This window comes from Drosophila navojoa, chromosome 4 (genome assembly GCF_054131105.1).
Source record: "Drosophila navojoa isolate 15081-1374.11 chromosome 4, UAZ_NAV_1.0, whole genome shotgun sequence".
In the NCBI taxonomy this organism is placed as follows: Eukaryota; Metazoa; Arthropoda; class Insecta; order Diptera; family Drosophilidae; genus Drosophila; species Drosophila navojoa.
Window position 1 is genome coordinate 29,803 of NC_142892.1, and position 20,457 is coordinate 50,259.

At 39.8% G+C, this 20,457-nt stretch overlaps 7 protein-coding genes across 7 annotated transcripts; 3 read left to right on the forward strand and 4 right to left on the reverse strand.

Moving 5' to 3' along the window:
* Nucleotides 1-108: 108 nt before the first annotated feature.
* On the forward strand, nucleotides 109-4,171 carry Strump (WASH complex subunit strump). Its single transcript, XM_018099726.3, has 7 exons — nucleotides 109-352; nucleotides 408-510; nucleotides 564-755; nucleotides 812-2,041; nucleotides 2,105-3,489; nucleotides 3,549-3,920; nucleotides 3,984-4,171. The coding sequence occupies exons 1-7, from the start codon at nucleotides 231-233 to the stop codon at nucleotides 4,135-4,137; spliced, it is 3,558 nt and encodes a 1,185-aa protein (XP_017955215.1). The 5' UTR covers nucleotides 109-230; the 3' UTR covers nucleotides 4,138-4,171.
* A 269-nt stretch (nucleotides 4,172-4,440) lies between these two features.
* Nucleotides 4,441-7,017, reverse strand: Pgm1 (phosphoglucose mutase 1). Its single transcript, XM_030388492.2, has 4 exons — nucleotides 6,707-7,017; nucleotides 6,407-6,653; nucleotides 4,847-6,065; nucleotides 4,441-4,789 (listed from the first exon to the last, which is right to left on the reverse strand). The coding sequence occupies exons 1-4, from the start codon at nucleotides 6,782-6,784 to the stop codon at nucleotides 4,651-4,653; spliced, it is 1,683 nt and encodes a 560-aa protein (XP_030244352.1). The 5' UTR covers nucleotides 6,785-7,017; the 3' UTR covers nucleotides 4,441-4,650.
* Nucleotides 7,018-7,389: 372 nt separating this feature from the next.
* Nucleotides 7,390-8,519, forward strand: SsRbeta (signal sequence receptor beta). The gene is made up of 3 exons (XM_030388496.2): nucleotides 7,390-7,545; nucleotides 7,709-8,084; nucleotides 8,142-8,519. Exons 2-3 carry the CDS (start codon nucleotides 7,710-7,712, stop codon nucleotides 8,337-8,339), a joined length of 573 nt encoding a protein of 190 aa, XP_030244356.1. The 5' UTR covers nucleotides 7,390-7,545; nucleotide 7,709; the 3' UTR covers nucleotides 8,340-8,519.
* Nucleotides 7,877-9,331, reverse strand: Trs20 (trafficking protein particle complex subunit 2). The gene is made up of 2 exons (XM_030388497.2): nucleotides 9,153-9,331; nucleotides 7,877-9,092 (listed from the first exon to the last, which is right to left on the reverse strand). Exons 1-2 carry the CDS (start codon nucleotides 9,237-9,239, stop codon nucleotides 8,760-8,762), a joined length of 420 nt encoding a protein of 139 aa, XP_030244357.1. The 5' UTR covers nucleotides 9,240-9,331; the 3' UTR covers nucleotides 7,877-8,759.
* A 186-nt stretch (nucleotides 9,332-9,517) lies between these two features.
* LOC108650555 (T-cell activation inhibitor, mitochondrial) lies at nucleotides 9,518-11,342 on the forward strand. Its single transcript, XM_018099740.3, has 2 exons — nucleotides 9,518-10,258; nucleotides 10,310-11,342. Exons 1-2 carry the CDS (start codon nucleotides 9,725-9,727, stop codon nucleotides 11,255-11,257), a joined length of 1,482 nt encoding a protein of 493 aa, XP_017955229.1. The 5' UTR covers nucleotides 9,518-9,724; the 3' UTR covers nucleotides 11,258-11,342.
* Nucleotides 10,583-13,035, reverse strand: LOC108650557 (uncharacterized). Its single transcript, XM_018099743.3, has one exon. The coding sequence runs from the start codon at nucleotides 12,891-12,893 to the stop codon at nucleotides 11,562-11,564; it is 1,332 nt and encodes a 443-aa protein (XP_017955232.3). The 5' UTR covers nucleotides 12,894-13,035; the 3' UTR covers nucleotides 10,583-11,561.
* LOC108650345 (organic cation transporter protein) lies at nucleotides 13,005-18,635 on the reverse strand. The gene is made up of 3 exons (XM_030388491.2): nucleotides 17,786-18,635; nucleotides 14,575-15,017; nucleotides 13,005-14,469 (listed from the first exon to the last, which is right to left on the reverse strand). The coding sequence occupies exons 1-3, from the start codon at nucleotides 18,169-18,171 to the stop codon at nucleotides 13,322-13,324; spliced, it is 1,977 nt and encodes a 658-aa protein (XP_030244351.1). The 5' UTR covers nucleotides 18,172-18,635; the 3' UTR covers nucleotides 13,005-13,321.
* Between the last annotated feature and the right edge of the window lie 1,822 nt (nucleotides 18,636-20,457).

Consider the following 20,457-nt stretch of genomic DNA (forward strand, 5'->3'; position numbering starts at 1 on the left):
AGTGCTGTGTAATACACGTTGAATTTATAACAATTCTATTGGCTCTTACATATATAGATATTATTATAAGATAAATAGCTGAGTATTTAAGCTTTTAACACAGCGTTCTAATTGACTATTAAGTGTTAATTTTAATAGGCCCATGATAATTTACATTATTGTTTTAATTGTCTCAGCTCTAATTAAAGGCGTTAATTATAATCAGCTGTTTTTATGAGCTTTTTAGAAAAATGGGAGAGTTTCTTTCAGAAAATAATGCGTGCGGGCAAAATTTACTTAATATTGTCTCTGTGGGCAACTCCATAATTGCAGAAATACTGCGACTTAAAGATTATGTTCCTAGCATTTATCGGTAAGCTTAGGTAGAAGACAATTTTGAGTTTAATTAATTTGTTTGCACATCGTAGATTGGACAACGCAGCTGATAAACAAAAATATGCGGATATTATATTAGACTTTAGCTACTTCAAGGTAGCTGAGGCACAGGAAAAAAAGATTGAGGGTAGTCCGGTAAGTGTATGTACAATATCACCAACATAACATTTAATCTATATCGTTTATAGGAGCTCAGCGACTTGGACTTGGAAACTCGCACAAATTACCTTCAGCTAATAACACGTTTCTACCTGGCCTTTCAGAGTGTACATCATTATGCTACAGATTTGCATCAGTATATTGAAGAGCTAAATAGTGGTTATTATATACAACAAACGATGGAGACGGTGCTGCAGGATGAGGAGGGTAAACAGTTATTGGTGAGTGAAATTCAATAATAAAAGAGTTGGTCCTTAAATTAAGTCCTGGTTTGCAGTGCGAATCGCTGTACTTGTACGGCGTCATTTTGCTCGTCTTGGATTTACTCATTCCTGGCGATGTGCGAGAACGTCTTTTGATTGCCTATTATCGATATAGTGGCGGTGATGGCACACCCAGTGGTGATGATAGCAACATTCATGATGTTTGTCTACTGTTACGCTCCACAGGTTTCGTACAGCCGGCACACAACCAAGCGATGCTGCCAGTGAACAAAGTAGTGTCTGTGCCAAGCTATCCAGAGTCTTACTTTGCGCGTTTTCACTTCGATACTAATTTTATAGATTTGGTTTTGGTTCGCTTGCGCTGCGACGACATTTACAATCAGCTGGCCATTTATCCACATCCATCGCATCGCACCACAGCGTTGTCAACTCAGGCTGTGATGCTCTACGTGTGCCTTTACTTCGCGCCTCAAGTGCTGCACACACAAAGTGCTCAAATGCGTGAGATTGTGGACAAGTTCTTCAACGATAACTGGACGCTTTCCATATATATGGGTATCACCGTAAACTTAATTGATGCCTGGTCATGCTTCAAGGCCGCTAACACTGCTTTGGCGAATGTGGTCACACGTAGTTCTCTTGAACCGCTCTGCCAACAGAAGCGCGAACAGATGAATAAAACGCTTAAAAAAGTCGGCGAGATTGTACGTGAAGGTGTCTTGGATGATGTCTTCGTGCTGGAACATGCCAATCAGATAATTGTGTTGATGCGACAAGCTAATGTGCTGTTACGTTGGTATTGCCTTCACACACGACCCGCCGTACTTATTATCTTTAACCAGGCGACATTAGAGCAACTAAATAAAAAATTACTTGCTGCACTCGAATTTGATCCTGACATGCTCTACCACCTTTTGTTAGGTTGCGGAGAATTAGAGCTGAATGTCAGGGAGCTGTTGGCTGAGCTTCAAAACAATCGCGAGCAACGCTGGACGCACAATCGGGATGCAGCAATTCAATATCTAAAAGAATTAAGTGAAGCGTTTGGGGGATCACGATCATTGACTAAAATAGAAGCAAATCCTCATCTACAGCAATGGTTTGGTCAGATAGCCCATCGTCTACAAAGACTGGAGATCGGCAAACCCCAAAAATCCGGACGACTCATCATACAAGCAATGCAGGCATTGGACGAAGTCCAGGAATATCACAATTTACATGCAAATATGCTTGTCAAGCAGCAGTTGGTAGAAACTCGCGATCTACTAAATCACATGGCACAGGTAGTATTATTAGGTATTATAAGCCTTAGATATAATTTAATAATTTGTGCATATATTCTATAGTTAATCAACCTAAAGGAGGATATTGAGATCAACATTCAGATAATTAGTGATTTCAGCTACGCTTGGTGCTTACTGCAGCGAGATTTCACTGTGATCATGCAGAATCATATTAAGGCCTTGCCACGCGCTGTCATTAGCATACGAGCTGTGTTTTTGAAGCTGGCCAGCACGCTGGAGGTGCCCCTGATGCGAATCAACCAAGCCAAAAGCGAGGATCTGATCTCTGTCTCTAACTATTACAGTACAGAGCTAGCGAACTTTTTGCGACGTGTGCTTCAGATTGTACCGGAGACAATGTTTAGCATTCTGGCAAGAATTATACAGCTGTTGACCAATTCTATTAAAGAGTTTCCGACACGTCTAAGTAAGGATAAGATACGCGAATATGCGCAGTTCGAAGATCGTGCAAAGGTGGCGCAGCTCACCAATTCCATTGCAGTATTTACCAAAGGTATACTAATGATGAAAACGACTTTGGTGGGCGTCATTGAGTTAGATCCCAAACAGCTGCTTGAAGATGGTATACGTAAGGAGCTTGTCAACCACTTGGCCAACGCCTACAATTTAGGCCTTATATTTACGCCTGAGAAGAACAAAGCGTCTGTGCAGTTGCTCCAGGAAAAGCTGCAAGCGCTGGCTAAGACAATCGAGGGTTATCGCCGCTCCTTTGAGTATATCGAAGACTATTTGCGTGTGCAGGGCCTGCGAATATTGTTAGAAGAATCGCAGCGCATTATTAATTACAATGTGGAAAAGGAATGCAATTGCTTTGTGCGAAACAAAGTGCAGGAATGGCAATCCCTCTTCCAGTCCCAAACGATACCAATACCGAACTTTAAGCCATTACAGGGAGATACCACCAAATCGAACAATTTCATTGGGCGTCTCGCAAACGAAATATTACGTTGCACGGAACCAAAGCAAACAATTTACTTAGATTTAAAGTGCACGTGGTATGAGAAACGTGCACCGCATCAACAGCTGCTACCTGGTTCCGGATTTTTCAGCGTGTTACGCGAGGCTATGGCACCGGCAGGGATGGTGGGCCTGGAGAGGCTCTATGCGCACATGCTGGCAGATGAGTTGAAGCGTAATATGGGCAGACTGCAAAAGAATTTAAATACGGATCAAATGTGGTGTGATGCGCTGAGGAGCTTGACCAAGGAGCTAGAATCCCGTGACTTTCCCGGTGAAGTGGCCAAACAACCGTTTAAATATTATCAAAGCTATACCCAACGTTGGCAAAAGGTGTGGCCCACAATCCTTGACTGGATACTTTCTATAGGACATAAGCAACTGCTGCGCCAGCATATTGCCGGCGAGCTAAGTTTTAGCAGCAAGTGTGATGCAAAGTTGCTGGAGAATACGACAGATACGCTGAATCGGTAAATTGGGTGGACAAATCTGAACTTGAAGAGTTTACTTAATCTTTCCTAATTTACAGGGCCTTGTTGCTGGAACTGTCGTGTAATATGAAATTGTACGATGAGCAGGGCATGAGCATGCTCACGGAGCTGCAAGAAATACTTCAGTATACGGGCAATTATGATCCGCTGGAGCAGATCATTATGACCCCCAAAAATTCACACAATATGTCCTTATTTATGTTCCTATTTACTATTGCGCATGTGGGTCGCTTGCAGCATTCTGCAAATACGGACTGTTTACTTCCAAAGTCTGCTAAAGATGTCATCGATTGTGTGCCCTTAATTCTGGGTGTACTAACAGTTCTTCAACAGTTTCATAAGAATGTTAAAACGCTGTACATCTCCTACTTGTGCCAGTATGTTGTAACTGTGGCTGAAGCACAACTACTGTAAGTATTAACAGTTTGAGATTTTGATGAATATTAATTATGTAATAGCTATTGTTTTTATAGAGATAAGGAGGTGTTGGGTGCAGACGTTATTACTATGCTGCATTTCCTGCAAACGTTCGTACGTATGGCTGGTTTACCGCTTAGTGTCTTGGAACAGCGTGTACCTAATATGCTTTTAAGCGAGTTTGATTATTTATCAACCCCTATAAAGTAAAATTCAGCTCTAAGACACCTATTGAATTTGATAAGTGCAGTTTCTTTGTGTGTGTTAAAAATAACCAAAAACGACACTTAAATAAATTGTAGCACACTTTTATGCGTAAATCGCTGGTGTCAGTTCTAAATCATCACGGATAGTAGCAATATATAATTCAATTCGATTTATATTGAAAATAATGACATGCATATATATTTCAAAAATAGAAGAGAGAGAGAGAGAGAAAAAAAAAAACGATACAGTAACATTATTTTATTTCGAATTCACAATATCAGTAAATAAAATCGTAAGTTAAACCGATTTAACTTTTCCAAATTCAAATGGAATAGGAATTCAATTAATTATATTATTTGTGGGTAAAATTGGTAGAGTTCCATTCAATTATTAAATTATAATTCACAATTTCAATTTTTCAAACTTTGGTTGAAGCTACTATCATTTTAATATGACAAATACCGAAATAGGCGGCTTGCAACACCTAAATGGCAATTGATTCTGAACTTTTCTCGCTTATGTGATGACAGTGGGTGCGTTCCGCCCAGTAAATTTTGGCAGCTGTGAGATTTCTAATGCAATATCTATTAGCGGTCTCAGCATAACGCTCGCCTGGCCCAGCACATTCTGTTTCTCATAAGAGTCGATGTACAATCTATAGGTAACAGGGATTAATTCAATAGTAAAAAACAAATATATCTTAAATACATACCGTACGGTAGCTCCTGAGCTGCCTGTGCCACTAAGGCGCATCACAATGCGGCTGCCATCGTCGAACACAATACGTAATCCCTGCTTGGTGGCCAAGGATTTGTCTACGGGATCTGTGTAGCTGAAATTGTCTGCTTCCTTGACTTTATAGGTCTTGCCCCCGCTGGAAAAGCTCTTGCCGACAAATTCTGCGTCTGTGATGGTTTTCTCCATATTGGCCATCATCTCGTTGCAGGGTTCCAAATCGCATTCTTCATAATCGTAGCGCGTGAAGTAGTTGCGTCCATAGACGGACCAATGCTGCTTAAGAATGTCCTCAATGCTCTTGCCAGTGTGTTGCATAACGGAAATCCAAGCGAGCACCGCCCAAATACCATCTTTCTCTCGTATGTGATTGGAGCCTGTGCCGAAACTCTCTTCTCCACACAGACAGAGACGTCCTGCATCCATAAGATTACCAAAATACTTCCAGCCGGTGGGTACCTCGTATACCTCTTTTCCCAGCTTTTTGCCTACTAGATCGACAGCTGAGGCAGTGGGCATACTGCGTGCAAAGCCTTGTACTCCATTCTTTTGAAAATACGGTATTGCCTCGAGGTAGTGCGCTATAACCGCCAAAGAATCGCTGGGTGTTACAAAGAAAGCTTTCCTGCCAATTATCATGTTGCGATCGCCGTCGCCATCAAAAGCAGCGCCAATATCATAATCACCCTTGGCCACAGTCTCCACCAAATTCTTAGCGTAAGTTAAGTTTGGATCTGGATGAAGTCCACCAAAGTCGGGCAGTGGAATGGTGTGAACCACAGAAGCCTCCGTAGCACCCAAACGGTTCAGAAATATTTCACGCACATAGGCACCGGTGACACCATTCATGGAGTCGATGCGCATCTTTAGGGGCTTTCCACTCGATTTGCCGCTGACAAAATCGTGCAACTTGCCGAAGTCAAAGATCTCCTCCATGTGGCGTACATAGTTAGCCACAGAGTCAATGACTTCTACCACAAAAGGCTTGCCGCCAATGTCGTAGTTGCTGACGCCCACCTTGGAGATGTCAAACTGCAAGCTTGGCACCAGTGTGTAAGCCTTTATAGTAGTCGAAAGTTGGTAAATCTTATTGGTGAAGGCATCGGGCGCAGGTCCTCCATTCTCACAGTTAAACTTTATTCCGAAATCATTTTCTGGACCGCCAGGATTGTGGGACGCAGTCAATACAATACCACCTGGAACAATCAATTAATTATTAGACTTATAAATATTACTAAATTCCACAAACAAACAAAAAATAAATAAAAAATGTATAAACATTTGTTCAATCGAATCAAGTTTTGTTTTTTTTTTTTTATTAAAAATATTTTGGTGACAATGACTCGATGACCTTGAAAACCGATCAATGACTGAAGGCGACAATTATTATTATATTATTCATATACACACACATATATAAAATATATATTATATATTTATATTAGTATGTCACTGAGAAAATACCTATCTTTATCAGATGTTATTCTAATGTAGATTACAAGTTATCTGTAAATCTTGATTAAGTAACAGCACTTACCCAGCGCTTTGTTGTGGCGTATTAAGCTGGAGACGGCAGGCGTCGAGAGTATCCCATTCTGACCCACTAGCAGCTTGGCCACTCTATTGCCTGCACAGATGCGAACAATGAGCTCAGCTGCCTCCTTGCAGTAGTAACGTCCATCGCCTCCTATAACCAACGTTGATCCCACCAGAGCTGTGCCATTAGCTTCCAGAATGCATTGTACAAAATTTTCCGTGTAATTGGGCTGCGTGAATACTTTCACCTACAAAGCATACATTATAAAAATTGAAACTGTAAATATTCATTTCTAATAACTTTTTTGCGCAGTCCGCTAGTGCCTGGCTTTTGGCCTTCATATGGTGCAGTTTGCTTCGTTTCAACGTTTAGAGACATGCTTAGGTTGAGTTTTCCAGCTGCTGGTTAAATTCTGACTGCGGGCGAGTTAGTGGCGGCAGCGCTAACAATCTTTTTTGTGTGGTGAAAAAACGAGCTCTGCTGCTGGTTCTGTGTCGACGCACTGATAAATAGACGACTCGGCTGTAGTCATACTACTATGCGCTTTTATGCAGAATTCGTGCGATTTGGAACGTAATGTTGATTCATATTTTGTGTGCTGATCATTTTGCTGGGTAATTGAGCGACATAATTTCTAAAGTATAATCCTATGTGTTATGTTGAAATCAATTTTAAGAATTTTACAAATGGCTGGATATGAGAACTTTTAAGCTGATCCCTTACATGTAGGGTGACAATGTCATTCAAGGGCAACCACAGGTGCCGGCACTATGATCCACCCCCACCGCCTTGTGTGTCCTAAAAGTTGGTTTTTTCTTTGTATATATATAGGGCATATTGAAAGTATTAAATAAAAGTTTAAGTATTACAAAATTAATTGTAAATAATAGATAATCAACACGTAAACATAATTTCGTTTGTTATTGTTTTGGAGCCAAACAGCTGGGCTGTGGCACTGTTGACTGCCGACGTGATATCGTTATCGATGCCTGTAGTATCGATGCGAAGTGTATTCGTACGAAGTTTGACAGCCGACACTTTACACGTCACGAAGCAGCCACGAGAAAGTAGCGGTCTTTATTATTAGGCTGAATTTAGTTTAACACACATACCTGCAGCATTAAATAACTACATTTAGTGTAAGTTGACAAGAAATAAATATAATATTATAGTATTCTAGTGGCTGGCAAATACTTGCTATCATTGTGTTAATAAACCAAATAATTACACAAGCGACGCCGCTTTCATCGAACCTTCCACGTCAACAAAAAGTGAAACGTTCCGAAATATTGTATATTATAGCATGTTCAAAAAAACGATAACATTTTGCGCCTTGCTTGCTGTACTCGGCGTTTGTGTCTCCGAGGATGAGACACGTGCTCGGCTGCTGGTCTCAAAGCAGATCCTTAACAAATATCTCGTCGAGAAGAGCGATCTGTTAGTACGGTACACAATTTTTAATGTGGGCAATGGGGCTGCTACAAATGTCCAATTAGTGGACAACGGCTTCCATCCCGATGCCTTTGAGGTGGTCGGGGGCCAACCATCAGCTAATGTGGAACGCATTGCACCGCAAACAAATTTTACTCATGTCCTGGTAGTGCGTCCCAAGGCTTTTGGCTATTTCAACTTCACAGCAGCGGAGGTTTCCTACAAGCCCATTGAGGAGGCTGAGACGGTAATATTTCTGTATATAGATTCTCTCACTACTTACCTAACACAATTTCACTTGCAGCTCCAATTGGCAATTAGCTCAGAACCTGGAGAGGGTGGTATTGTAAATCTGAATGAGTACAACAAACGCTTCTCTTCCCATTTCTTTGATTGGGTGGCCTTTGCCATTATGACGCTGCCTTCTTTGGCCATTCCACTCATCTTGTGGCACTCTTCCAAAACTAAATATGAGCGCCATGGAAAGAACAAAAAGCATTAAGCATCAACCAAGAGATTAATTCACTAGAGTTCCGTTTGCTATTGTCGCTTCAATTAAAAATCGTTCCATACCTCGTACATTCAACCACACACACGTAGATTATTTTAAAAATTGTAAAGCGTTAAATCGTTTTAGATTTGATATGAAATGAAGATTCTAGAAATCCACTAAAGGTTTAAATTTGTTTTGTGTCAGACTGCTTTCCTAAATAAAATTGAACGAAAAGAGTTACGAATGTATATTATGCATTATTAATGCAATATTTGTGTCGAAGTATGTCCCATGCTTTGGCATTTTTTTCTCATTTAACTTTTTTAACAATAAAATTCTGTGAGCCAAACTTTTTTGTGTTATAGAATGGATTGTGTTAATTAAATTTTTATTACTAATGCTATTAATTCAATTTAAACAATTATTATATTACGATAACAAATACTTGCGACCAAAGATATCCGATTTCTTATCAAACATCAGAGATTTAATGGGCGTGTTGATTTTATAGAAGGCGTTCATCGAATGCTTTATATACGTATCGTACATTTCATTAAAGAAGTTTTTGATGCCCTCATCGTTTTTATTGTCGTGCACAATGATGAAGCGTATCTGCGACGCTGTAATAAAAGCGGACACAAACCATTGATTAAAACGATCTATGCTTTTCAATTGCATATTGGCTGTTTTCCATTTGTGCTCATCTACCAAATCTAATGCAGCATGAGCTATAAACTGGTTAAGATGCCTGTGATCCTCCTTCTGCAATACAATTAGTGTGGAATAAGACGCTCTTGAACATTATTGACTTAATGTATTTACGCGCTGCTCTTTGTTAATTGTGCTAAACTCTTTTTCGAATATGGGATTGTCATTGTGCCCAACTATAACAAAATAGTATGTGGACATTGTGAATATTAAATTTAACAAACAGATTCGTAGATACTATTAAAATGTCTTTACTTTTTTAAAATTCTGGCTACGCTGATCTCCCAGCGTTGCCACCTCTGTGGCAGGAATACTGAAATAAGTATGTATACATCTTTTAGCATGTACATTTTATTCTTATACTTAAATAAATACTGCGGACTAAAAAATTTCGATATAACAAATTTAGCTATAAAAATATTTAAAATATCAATTTGCGTCATCCAACTGACTAGTAATTGTTGGTATTTTTTCGCTGGCAATGTACGAGCACACAAAAGTGCAACAACAATTCTTGCTTTTCTCACGTATACAAATACAAAACGTCAACAGCTGACTGGCAAAAAACGTAATTTTTACTTATAAATCAAGTCTATTAGTAAATAATAAGCAGACGTATGATCGTATGCTGCGTATGTGTGTGGCAGCCGTAATGTGGTGCACTGAGCTCCTCTAGAGCTTACATAATGGCAGCGACATTGCGTCTTAGTGGTGAAATGGTCAAAATCATCCTCCATTCCAACTTGCAGGCGCAGGCCATACAAAATGTTGGATTGATCCGAAGGCATCTGAATAGCGAGCTTACAACGGCCTTACGCCCATTTTATTTTGCTGTTCACCCGGATTTATTTGGCCAGCATCCTGACCAGAGGCAGACCAACGAGAATTCATTAAAGCTGCTCAGCGCTCATCTGGAGGCGCTGTACCAGCAGAGCTATCGCAATGATGAAGCCGAAGTTTTAAAATTCTATGTGAGGGAGAGTGCGGCTACTGAAAAGCGTGATATGTTTAAGCTGGTTCAGATACGCATGGATCGCAGCACACGTGACCCCAAAAAATTTATAGAAGATCTGCTTGAGTCCTGCAATCTATCAACGGATTACATAAAGAGCGTCAAATCCATGCCGCCAGCAAAACCACAGCAGAGCTTGGCGAACAGACCCAGCTACGATTATTACTACAGCACGGACTTTTCTGCTTTTGAAACACAGTTTCGTAATGTAAATATCTATATTAGCGGCTTTATAAAAGCTAATGCTCTTATTTTATAGGAAGCAACCAGCGCACGTCCAGTCCTCTCCATTTGGATGGAGGAAAATGCTGCCAAGGCAAGACAAAGGGCTAAAGAAACATCTGCAATGGAAGCGGAAATCGATAAACTTAAAAACGTGCTAGTCAGAGACTTGCAACTGCGCGATGCTCGCTATGAATGTGGCTGGAATATAGAGCATTACCGGGGCTGTCTCAAATCGTTGCAACGCCTCACTCAAACCCATGGAACAGTTCTGGAGACATTGCGAAATCGTGTTGTAGTCTTTGCTCCGTTTACAGGCATCAGCTTAGAGGGTCATGTAATGCTGTTCACTGGTGATGTGCAAAACAATTGGATTGACTTTATTAAAAACATTCCGCAACATGATGCCTATTTAAATGTAGTACCAGTCTATGAGCAGACTCTCTCCCAGGTTCTGCGCAATATACAGATTGGACGACGTAAATTTATGCCAAAGCAACAGGCACGTGGATATGCCAACCACCTTATGAAAGTCACGACGTCCCTCAACGATTATTTAAGCAAACAATTGTATCCGAAAAATTGGCCGCAAACGTTGAAAGAATTTACAATTGTTGTCGAATCTGAAGCGGGTCCATTAATGGTTAGTCCGACGGGTCAGTTCATCACTCCCGCCACATGCCCCGGGACCATACTCGTAGATTTTATAAGTCAAAATATGAAGCTTGCACGTGAACGCATGGCCAAATACGAAACGGATAAACACATCGAGCAACAGCTCATTGAGGAGTCGATCACACGACTGAAATTACAATCATTAACTAAGGACGATGCCGTAACTCCAGATAAGATGATAACTGCGTTACGTGATCTACGTCTGTGCCAGCCTCAGCATTTCGTGCACATCAAGCTACATATTTCCCATTACTATTCGGTGTTAACCGATGGTATTGTCTGTATACCATGGGATTTCATGCAAAAGTAGTGAGTATCGTTAGGTTAAAAATTCTTGTGCCTTTCGATCAACGACAATAATCATAATAATAAATTAGCTTGATCATAAACCTAAAGCGTTAGTTAGTTGTTTGTGAATTTGCTTAGAAATGCGTTATTCATGTTTTTGCTATGCCTATTGAGTGTAGGGCATTAAGACATATCTGAACCTTAGTCTTAATATATATATATACATATATCGTCGAACTATTCCATATAAAGTATATCTTTTAGTAAAAATGGTTAAATATAAGTGCTTTGATGTATGTAATTATATTTCTGTATAATTTCGGTGACTATTTTGTCACATCGCTGCAATCTTCGACCTTCCAGATGCATTCCCTGCGATAGTTTTCAAGTTCCAGGCTGCTACGTGTATAAACATGTCGCTCTTCGCCGTCCCAATGCTTAGGATCACCTCCACAAAGTATTGAACCAGCTGTGGCTGCATCATAGAGGGCTACACCACCACCTGCGAGCTGCACCACTTGCCACCAAAAAATAGAATCGCGACTGTAAACGTTCTTCGTAATATAGTCTCCAGTAGAGTGGTTGCTTGGCTCCATTAGGATATAACGATTGCGCCAATAGGAACTATAGAACGCAAACTGCAGTGTATTATTTGCACCTCCATTTCCTCGCTGCACATAATAAGATGCCTTTTTCGGATCCCGTTCATTGGTGCAGATCAAATAGGTCTGCGGGCACTCGTAGATGTAGGAATTGTGATTTGTCATATTGCGGAGGCAAATCTTCTGTGCAGTGTAGAGGATTTTCTCATCTAAGGGCAATTGCTCATACACCTCTTCACGCAAGTTTCGACCAACTTCCTGTTCAAAAGTTGGCAGCTCCAGCAACTGACGAAGATTATCATGTACTGCTGCTTGTGCATCCACATTCGATTTCAGCTCCGTGCGCTGCAGCAGCTGAAGATTGGCTAATGCCAATTGCGTGACGCTGCCAGTAAAGTTACCAAGACGTTGCACTACACTGAGAGACGACTCAAGCGCCAATACCAGATTAAATACTTCTTCCAATATATCGCGTAAGTAATCCAGGGTGCTTAGGGTAAGTCGCTGAAGCAAGGAGTCGACTTTTGGAAATCTTGCGCTGCGGCTGTCCGTGTGAAAGGGAGCTGCCAGTAAATGAGCGCTGCGGTCAACAAACTCCTGGTAGACCTGCACCAGTAACGCTGAAGGCATCTGCGGCTGTTGTGTAAGCTGGCCATACAGATCCAGTACCTTGAGAGGATCATAGATTTGCCTCATCTGCTGCAATTCTTGCCACAGGGCTTCGTAAATGGCTTGCTTTAGCTGCACCGTGCGTGTTTGACTGGCTAGTTGTAACACAAAATGTCCGCGCTCCCAATCCCCATTAATTTCAGCGCGAATAATGTCCTTCAAGCTCATTGGCGGCGTAATCTCCGTGGTCGCTGGACTCCTTTTGCCTTCCAGCACATTGATTTGCAGTACCAAATCTACCGTAGAAGATGATGCATTGAGCACAGCCAGCAGTCTATGATTACTGTTGTTGGCATATCCATATCCTCCTCTGAAAGCTAGCCCCAGGAGGAATACCAGGTAAACTGCTGTTGACATTGTTAACTGCCGCTCAAATTGGCAGCGCATGGCTTCTTATACCGAACAAATTGGAGCGGTTTTCACCTGTAATTTAGTCGAATATTTGCATTGGAATTTCTTGGTAAGTGGGATACTGATAAAACAAATAAATAGGCGGCATTTAATTGTTTGTAATGCAATATCTATTATTTCCAACTACTATAAATCTTATTCCAATTTAAAAAGTAAATAGAGAGCGCCAGCTGGCGTCACAAATTGTGCACTAAGATCTACGGCTAAAATAAGCAGACACATTCTACAACAGGTGGCGGTATAAATTATCGATAACTATCACTTTCGGTATTCGTAATTCAAATGTTAATGGCTAGAATTTTTTATTAGGCCAAAGGCAATGCAGTTACTTAGAATTAATATCACAAAAACATACTTAGTTTAATTGGACTATGAAAAATACTTTAAAAATACATGTTGAATGTTCAAAGTTTGGTGGAGTTACGCGATTGAATCGAACGCCGTAAAATGCTCGAGCGCAGCTCACCGCGTGTAGATGCAGTTAGCGAGGCGCCTGTTTGAGTGCCACGCACAAAGGCCGGCGAACGCACCTCCTCCACATCAGTATTGCATTTATCCTCATCGTCTAGCTGCTTGGCTAAACAGGGAAAATCCCAAATGCTCTGACCACGTCCAAACTCCTCGCCATCGCTCAGTGTCTGTGGCAATTGGTGATGCAATGTCTCCGGCAGCAGCAGCGCCAGCAAGCCACCCGCTATGCCCAAGAGACCCAATATGATAAGCGGCAGTGCAGGCGATATGTTGGCTAAATATACAACAAACGGTGCTATAATGCTGGCCACATAGCCCATGATGTGTATAAAGGCAACGCCCTGAGCACGCACCACAGTGGGTAATATCTCAGCTGCATACTGCAGTCCAATATTATAACTAATGTTCACAAAGAAACGACCCATTATAGCCAACGTGGCGGAATATACGCCTACCGGTGCTAGTGTAGCCAGAAGACTGAAGATGCCACTGGCAACCATCGAGCCACAAGCTAACCAACGTCGTCCGAAGCGATCTAGTGTAACAGTAAGTAAAGTATCTGCAGGTAGCTCGGTAAAACTGGCCACAGTAAAGGTGAAGAAGATGTCCAGACCAAGAGAGCCGACATTACGTACATGACCATCAAAGACCAACGATATAGCCATCCAGATGACAATAAGCAGCAAAGTGGTACGTCGCAGGCGTGGAGATTTGAAGAGATCCAGTACAGAGTAACTAGCATTCTGTTCCTGCTCCTGGTCCCGCATCCGCTGGCAGCTGTCCTTAAAGTTCTGATACGTTTGTTTCGAAACCTGACGACCATTGCGACGTTCCAGCTGACGCAGTATAGAAATGGCTTTGTCTACCTCGCCTTGGGAGACAAGCCAACGCGCCGATTCGGGCACAATGAGAGGCGTAAACACCACCAACAACAAAGGAACTGAGGTAATGATGGTCAACAGCTTCCAATTGGCGACAAAATATGCAATCCAGGGCAGTAAACAGGCGGCGCCTGTAAAGAATATGGCAATGGACATATTGGCAACAAAAGTACGGTATTTGGGGCCCACATACTCGAGCACTGCGAAAAGAAAAGCAAAAATCATATTGAAAATATATATATATATATATATATATATATATATATATATATATATATCGAGCAGAGAGACAAACTTTTACTTACCTAGTATGTACATCATGGTAAAGCAATTATCGAATGCAAATCCCACAAAGAAACGCATTGTGGCAAATTGCCAAAAGTTTTTAACAAATGCAGTTGCGACGCCCGCAAGTAACCCCATCAGATTACAACAAATAAGAGCTGGAATACGGCCAAACCGATCCGCTATCCAGCCAAAGAGCAAGCCCCCGACAATGGCACCCAGAAAGAAAATGGATTGCGCATAGGTGGGTAACGCAGAATCATCGCAGACCCAATTCTGTTCAGTAGCCACCGTGGAGTAGGGTATTTCCGTAAAATTATATGACCAGCCATTGCGACATTTGACACGTGGCCAGTTCGGATCAGCCATAATTTTGCCCTGGGCCATGAGTTCCGTATAGTTGACATCGTACATATAACAATTGTTGTACTCCCCATTCACCATGGGAATCGACAGGGCCAATCTGTGAATAAAGTGTGAATAAAAGGTGTTGCAATTGGGTTAGTTAAGTTTCGAGTAACGAACGTCGACGGTCATGAACCCCCCAGGGTCAGCGACGCATTGTCTATTTGACAGCTGAGAGCTGAGAGCTTGGATAGCATAATTATTTTGTGATCTTGACAAAATTGTTTGACGATTCAATCATGTAAATACATATGTACATACATATGTCTAAAATTATAGTCAGGTAAGATTGATGACTTGGCGAGGTAGAGCTAGGCGAGGATTGTGAGAGGTTTTAAATGCCTTATGACGGCACAGTATTTGAATTATTAATCTTACTTTATTCTCTCTCTACTCTTGAGTATTATCTATAAATTCGTATTAATCTTTAAATATAACAAGAAAGTTGCAGTCAGGCGCTACCGACTGCGGAATACTCATTCACATCCCATCAGCAAGAATAGTAGCTAAGTTTTGCTCTAATACTGTTAAGAATTCAGTTTTCTCGATTTGCTACGCGCCTACTTGGGCGTAGGCACTTCATTTTTGGCCAGTTCATAGAACAAGCTAACGGTAGCCTAACAGCAAAATTTGGATGCTTACGCTCAAAAAATGAGAAAATTACAGGGTATTTTTCGATATGCCACGCCCCTCAAGAGGCGTAAGCATTACTTTTTAAGCATCGATTGAGTAACTTAACAATCCAAATTTGAAGCTTCTAGCTCTCATACCTTGGAGATATAAACTTTTGCGGTTTACCACGCTCCTGTAGGCGGACATATGTATATCCGCCACAGCTGTTTCGCCTTAAGAGGTCAGTCCGAGTATATATACCAAGTTTCAAGCCTCTAGCACGCAAATAAATTGCGTTCATACGGACAGACGGACGGTTGTATCTCACACTCTAATTAACAAACATTTTGACAGTTTATTTATTTATATGATCAACAATTCACTTAACATCGTCTTTATATTTCATGCAAATACTTTGGCTGTGGGGCACAGTAGAATTGAACGCTTGAGCTCAATTTCAGTAAGAAACTATACAAAATATATCTCTAATTTAGGCTCCTGTGGGTCTTAAATATTTATACTTTTATATAATATACTTATATTTGTATTTTGAGCATTTTCATACTTCTTATTCATATTAGTATAAAACTGGTTATAAGACACAATCGCATAATTAACCATTATTCATAGCCGTAAGTACTACTACGATTTTCTTTTGCTACTGTTGGTTAGGTTTTAAAATTTGGAATAATTGTGACGCTAGTGATATATTGATAACGATGAAATATACGATTAGTTATAGAGGGATAGAGGAAAGGAGAAACAGAAAAGTATAAAGAGAGAGGTAGAGAGAGAAATTGTAGTACAACTAGTGATATATTCAAATATAAATTAAGAATCATATAGCAAGAATCATAAAGTTTTAAATATCATGCCGACATAGTATCTGGCCATGTAGATTGTATTAAATATGTACATAAATATATGTTTTTCTTTATTTCCTGTTTTTCCTCGCAGGCGCCAATATATAATCTAGTTTATACCCATTTTGAGGGTATTCGAGTTTCGGTGTTGGCGTTAGCGTTTCTCTCATTGGAAAATTTGTAGCTCGTGTTTGGTATCGACACACAACATTAGTTAGTTAGTTGCTCATATTCATTTGCTGTTGTCGTTGTTACCACGATTATTTCACTTGTGCGTCAACTGCGCTGCAACTGCGCAGTCGCAACATGCGCTGCTAATTATGGCCTGGCTTACCTGGCTGGCTAGCTAGCTGGTTGACTGGCTGCTTATCTAACTGCCTCTGCCACTGTTTGAATTTGCCTCAGCTTTGAGCAATGCTCCCCTGATACTCTGCCTCATAAGATTTTTTGTAGCTGTGTTGATTTAAAACTAAAATTTAAAAAACTTACAATCGTTTTGCAAGGTTAGACGTCATTCTAAGCCGCAGTAATTAGACTTTGATCAGAACACTCGAATTTATTTCGTTTTCGTGTTTAATTTGAAATTTGCTTAGATCGATCATTATTAGGCGCTCCAAGCAAGTTATTGTGAGTTGGTTAATATAAAAACAGCGCTTAAATATATAACAGAAATTAAATTAAGTTCTAATTACTTCATTCTGATACCGCCCTGTCGCAGTCAAGGTTTTGTCAATCAAATGGTTTTTAAAGGCATTGAGCGATTTTGTAAAAGTTTTGCTAAGCAGTAATAATAAAAAAAGATAAAAAAAACATAATAAATAAATAAATTACTTCCGGATGATTGAAAAATTATCATAGGGCCCGCAGAGTCTCAAATATAATAGATATTTTCGACAACATTTCCAGCATTCGATTTAAATTTTGAACATGCAAAAACTTGAAAACAAGTCCAAATATAAAACCATTTTGTCTTAGCAAGTTATAAGCATATTACCAAGGTCATAGTTTTTGAGATTCTTGAAAACAGTTATAAGAGAGAGCACATATTAAAAACGTTCAAATTTATTGAAGTTTCTTAAATAATGAAGCCACCAACATGACAATAAGCCTTACATAAAACTGACAACATCAGCATAAAATTACACGAAGTATTAAAATAATACGCTTTGAATTGAGAGTGCAAAAACAACATTCTAAACTACAAGTGCATGGTCTAGTAGCAGTTTTTAAATGTCTTTAGCTAACCAGTTAGCCAGCTTGCCAAGAGAAACTGGCCGCAGCCAGATGTATTTGGCCCGAAATGATTCACAGTTCTCAGAGTACTCAAAGTTTTTATAATCGCGAAGCTCACCTTGCCTCCACATCGAGTGCATCCAACTCAGGTACATGGCACCAGTGCTGCTCCGGTATGAGTGTCATAAAGATTTGTGAGAAATACACAAAGGCCACGAAGAACGAGAAGGGAATCATGCACACGAATAAAATCTTCTGATATCTTCCAAATTCTCCAATCAATGGCAGGAGATCATCGAAATCCATGGCGGGGGTTGCAATTGCTGGCTGCTCTTTGTTTTTTTTATCCGATAAATCCAATTGGAGCTCCTTGTTACCACCGCTGCGACGCCGCGGTTGATTATCTGCTGCGATTGCTCCACCGCCTCCACCGGCTCCATATGGTGGCTCTTCGTGATTATATGCTTCATTGATGAAGTATACTTGTTTCGCTTGACCTTCCATGTTCGCTGAGCTTCGCCGTTAACTGTGTCACTTGTGCTTGTGGCTTGTGAATTGTAAGCTCTACGTATTCGCTACGATAAAAAATTCACGGAAAAAGGCGCAATCCGTTAAAAAAATATATAGCTAACGACACGAACTCGAGAGCGCACGCGCGCGTTTCCGTTAATGTTCTGCAACTGAACTGAGCACGCGCACCGGATGGCGTTTTTATATATCAGCCACGATTCGAGCCGAACAACGTTAGCTTCGTTGGCCTCACCTGTCGTCAAGAATAACAGCCAAGAGAATTGGCAATGCCCCGGTAGCGAAAGCTGAACAGCTGTTCTCGCCGTCCAGCTGCGAAACCGGTCTTATAAAGCCTAAGCATTATATGATCTTGATCAGCTGGTTGCCATTACTTTGATAATACATATATACTATATATAGATATCGACATATTTATAACGAAACGCTCCCCCAGCTGGGTCTGAATCATCCATAAACAATGCCACCAAGTATTCTCAATTAACATAAGCGAAGACCAACAAACTCTAAAGCGTCATAGTGTCCATTCATATTTAAGATTGGGGGATTAACCCCCAATCACCGCAGCTGCCATAGTCTGACTGACTCACATGCAGCGTCCACTCAAAATACCGCCAAAAACCACCTACTTGATATTCATATACATATGTTGTTTTTATTTATTATATTTACATATGTATAAGTAAACTGATTTTGCGCCTGCCCCCAAGTCTCAGTATTGTTTAGTTCGAAGCTTGTATAATTAGTGATAGCTTCCAACTGTATTTTCTGCACTAATTATGTGACTCCCTCCAAGCCTGTTATCCCAAACGAATGAGCGCAGTATAGGTGAAACCAAGCTCGAAGTTGGCAGAAACTCATTCTACCGAATATTTAATGCACCTAGGGTATCTAAAATTCATGCATGTGTAGGAACACCTATTTGTTTTGTGTTACAAGTGCGAAAGTAGTTAAAAGCACAGCATAAACACTAGTTAAATCAAGTTTTAGTTTTCTTTTAACTTTATTTTTACAAAAAAATGTCGGTTTTCTTTTTCGTTTTATTTATTTATTTTTTTATGTTTTAATTCACGTGCTATACTCGCGCATTAAGTGTTTAATTGGCACCGTTTGCGTAAAACCTCAAGGACAATAACTTTTAGCTTGTGCTGCGATCGCGTTCTCAAATGTGTTCATAGCCACACGCACTTGAATAGATTCGAGCTTAAACTTGAGATCTAAATGGCGAAACGAGATACAAAATATGATACTAATTTGCAATGGTGGCTATTTGCTTTTGCTTTAAATGCCATTTGATATTGGTAAATTTTAAATATTGAAATATAATTTGCTTGAATTGGGCTGGTTTTGGTTTGTAGGACGATACAGGGTCAGTAATAGTAAGCAGGAAACTCAATTAAATATGTATATATATGTGCAACTCTGCTCCTCTATTCTGTATTCTATATTTCTAATATTTGGACAAAAAACTAATATTGTTGATGCACATATTTGTATATACATATATATATAGGCTGTGCAACTCTGCTCCTCTATTCTATATTTCTAATATTTGGACAAAAAACTAATATTGTTGATGCACATATTTGGGTATTTAGTAATCAGCACTAATCATGTTTCTAAATTGTTTTATACATCCCTTTATCTTTTTTACAGAGCATTCAAAAGTCACATTAAATTCATTAAGGTGTGTCAGGGTATTTAGATTAATTTAACCTTCAATTAAACAAATGAATATTATTTAAATCAAAATCAAAATCAGTTTCCGTGTTAATTCTTTGCTATGCCTAGAAAATTGATACTATTATTATTTTTATGAGTGTTTATAATACTTATAATTTCATAAGCTACGCGACAAAAACCTAAACCTCTTTATTAAATGCTAATTTTGTTGAGGTGTAAGGAAGTACATGCTAAAATATATGAATGCCTCTATCGACTATCGACTGTCTGTGTCTCTTTAAATTTCCATAGGTAGGTGTTAATTAGTAGAGTATTTGAAATGGAATAATTAGATATCATATGTTATCTGGGCAAAGTCTGAGAATAATTTGGTTTGTGAATGGAGATAAATAAATTACTTTTGTTTCAATTTTGTATTCTAATTTGCTACACTCGATTTAGACATATTAATGGAATCACAAATTTCTGACTGATATTAATTTTGATTCGGCTCTAATTAGTTGTGCGTCATTTATTAATTTTTATTTTATTTACTTAAGTAATTCGGCCAAAAAAAGATAGACAAAAAACAAGTAAGAA

Coding starts and splice junctions, on each gene's coding strand:
- Strump (XM_018099726.3), top strand. CDS start 231: ATGGGAGAGTTTCTTTCAGAAAATAATGCGTGCGGGCAAAATTTACTT. Junction 3,490..3,548: donor ACGACAGATACGCTGAATCG/GTAAATTGGGTG, acceptor CCTAATTTACAG/GGCCTTGTTGCTGGAACTGT. Junction 3,921..3,983: donor GTGGCTGAAGCACAACTACT/GTAAGTATTAAC, acceptor TTGTTTTTATAG/AGATAAGGAGGTGTTGGGTG.
- SsRbeta (XM_030388496.2), top strand. CDS start 7,710: ATGTTCAAAAAAACGATAACATTTTGCGCCTTGCTTGCTGTACTCGGC. Junction 8,085..8,141: donor CCATTGAGGAGGCTGAGACG/GTAATATTTCTG, acceptor TTTCACTTGCAG/CTCCAATTGGCAATTAGCTC.
- Pgm1 (XM_030388492.2), bottom strand. CDS start 6,784: ATGTCTCTAAACGTTGAAACGAAGCAAACTGCACCATATGAAGGCCAA. Junction 6,066..6,406: donor ACGCCACAACAAAGCGCTGG/GTAAGTGCTGTT, acceptor TGATTGTTCCAG/GTGGTATTGTATTGACTGCG. Junction 4,790..4,846: donor AGCTCAGGAGCTACCGTACG/GTATGTATTTAA, acceptor TGTTACCTATAG/ATTGTACATCGACTCTTATG.
- LOC108650555 (XM_018099740.3), top strand. CDS start 9,725: ATGGCAGCGACATTGCGTCTTAGTGGTGAAATGGTCAAAATCATCCTC. Junction 10,259..10,309: donor TTGAAACACAGTTTCGTAAT/GTAAATATCTAT, acceptor CTTATTTTATAG/GAAGCAACCAGCGCACGTCC.
- Trs20 (XM_030388497.2), bottom strand. CDS start 9,239: ATGTCCACATACTATTTTGTTATAGTTGGGCACAATGACAATCCCATA. Junction 9,093..9,152: donor CAATTAACAAAGAGCAGCGC/GTAAATACATTA, acceptor ATTGTATTGCAG/AAGGAGGATCACAGGCATCT.
- LOC108650557 (XM_018099743.3), bottom strand. CDS start 12,893: ATGCGCTGCCAATTTGAGCGGCAGTTAACAATGTCAACAGCAGTTTAC.
- LOC108650345 (XM_030388491.2), bottom strand. CDS start 18,171: ATGGAAGGTCAAGCGAAACAAGTATACTTCATCAATGAAGCATATAAT. Junction 15,018..17,785: donor GCACTCGATGTGGAGGCAAG/GTGAGCTTCGCG, acceptor CTTTATTCACAG/ATTGGCCCTGTCGATTCCCA. Junction 14,470..14,574: donor TACCATGATGTACATACTAG/GTAAGTAAAAGT, acceptor TTCTTTTCGCAG/TGCTCGAGTATGTGGGCCCC.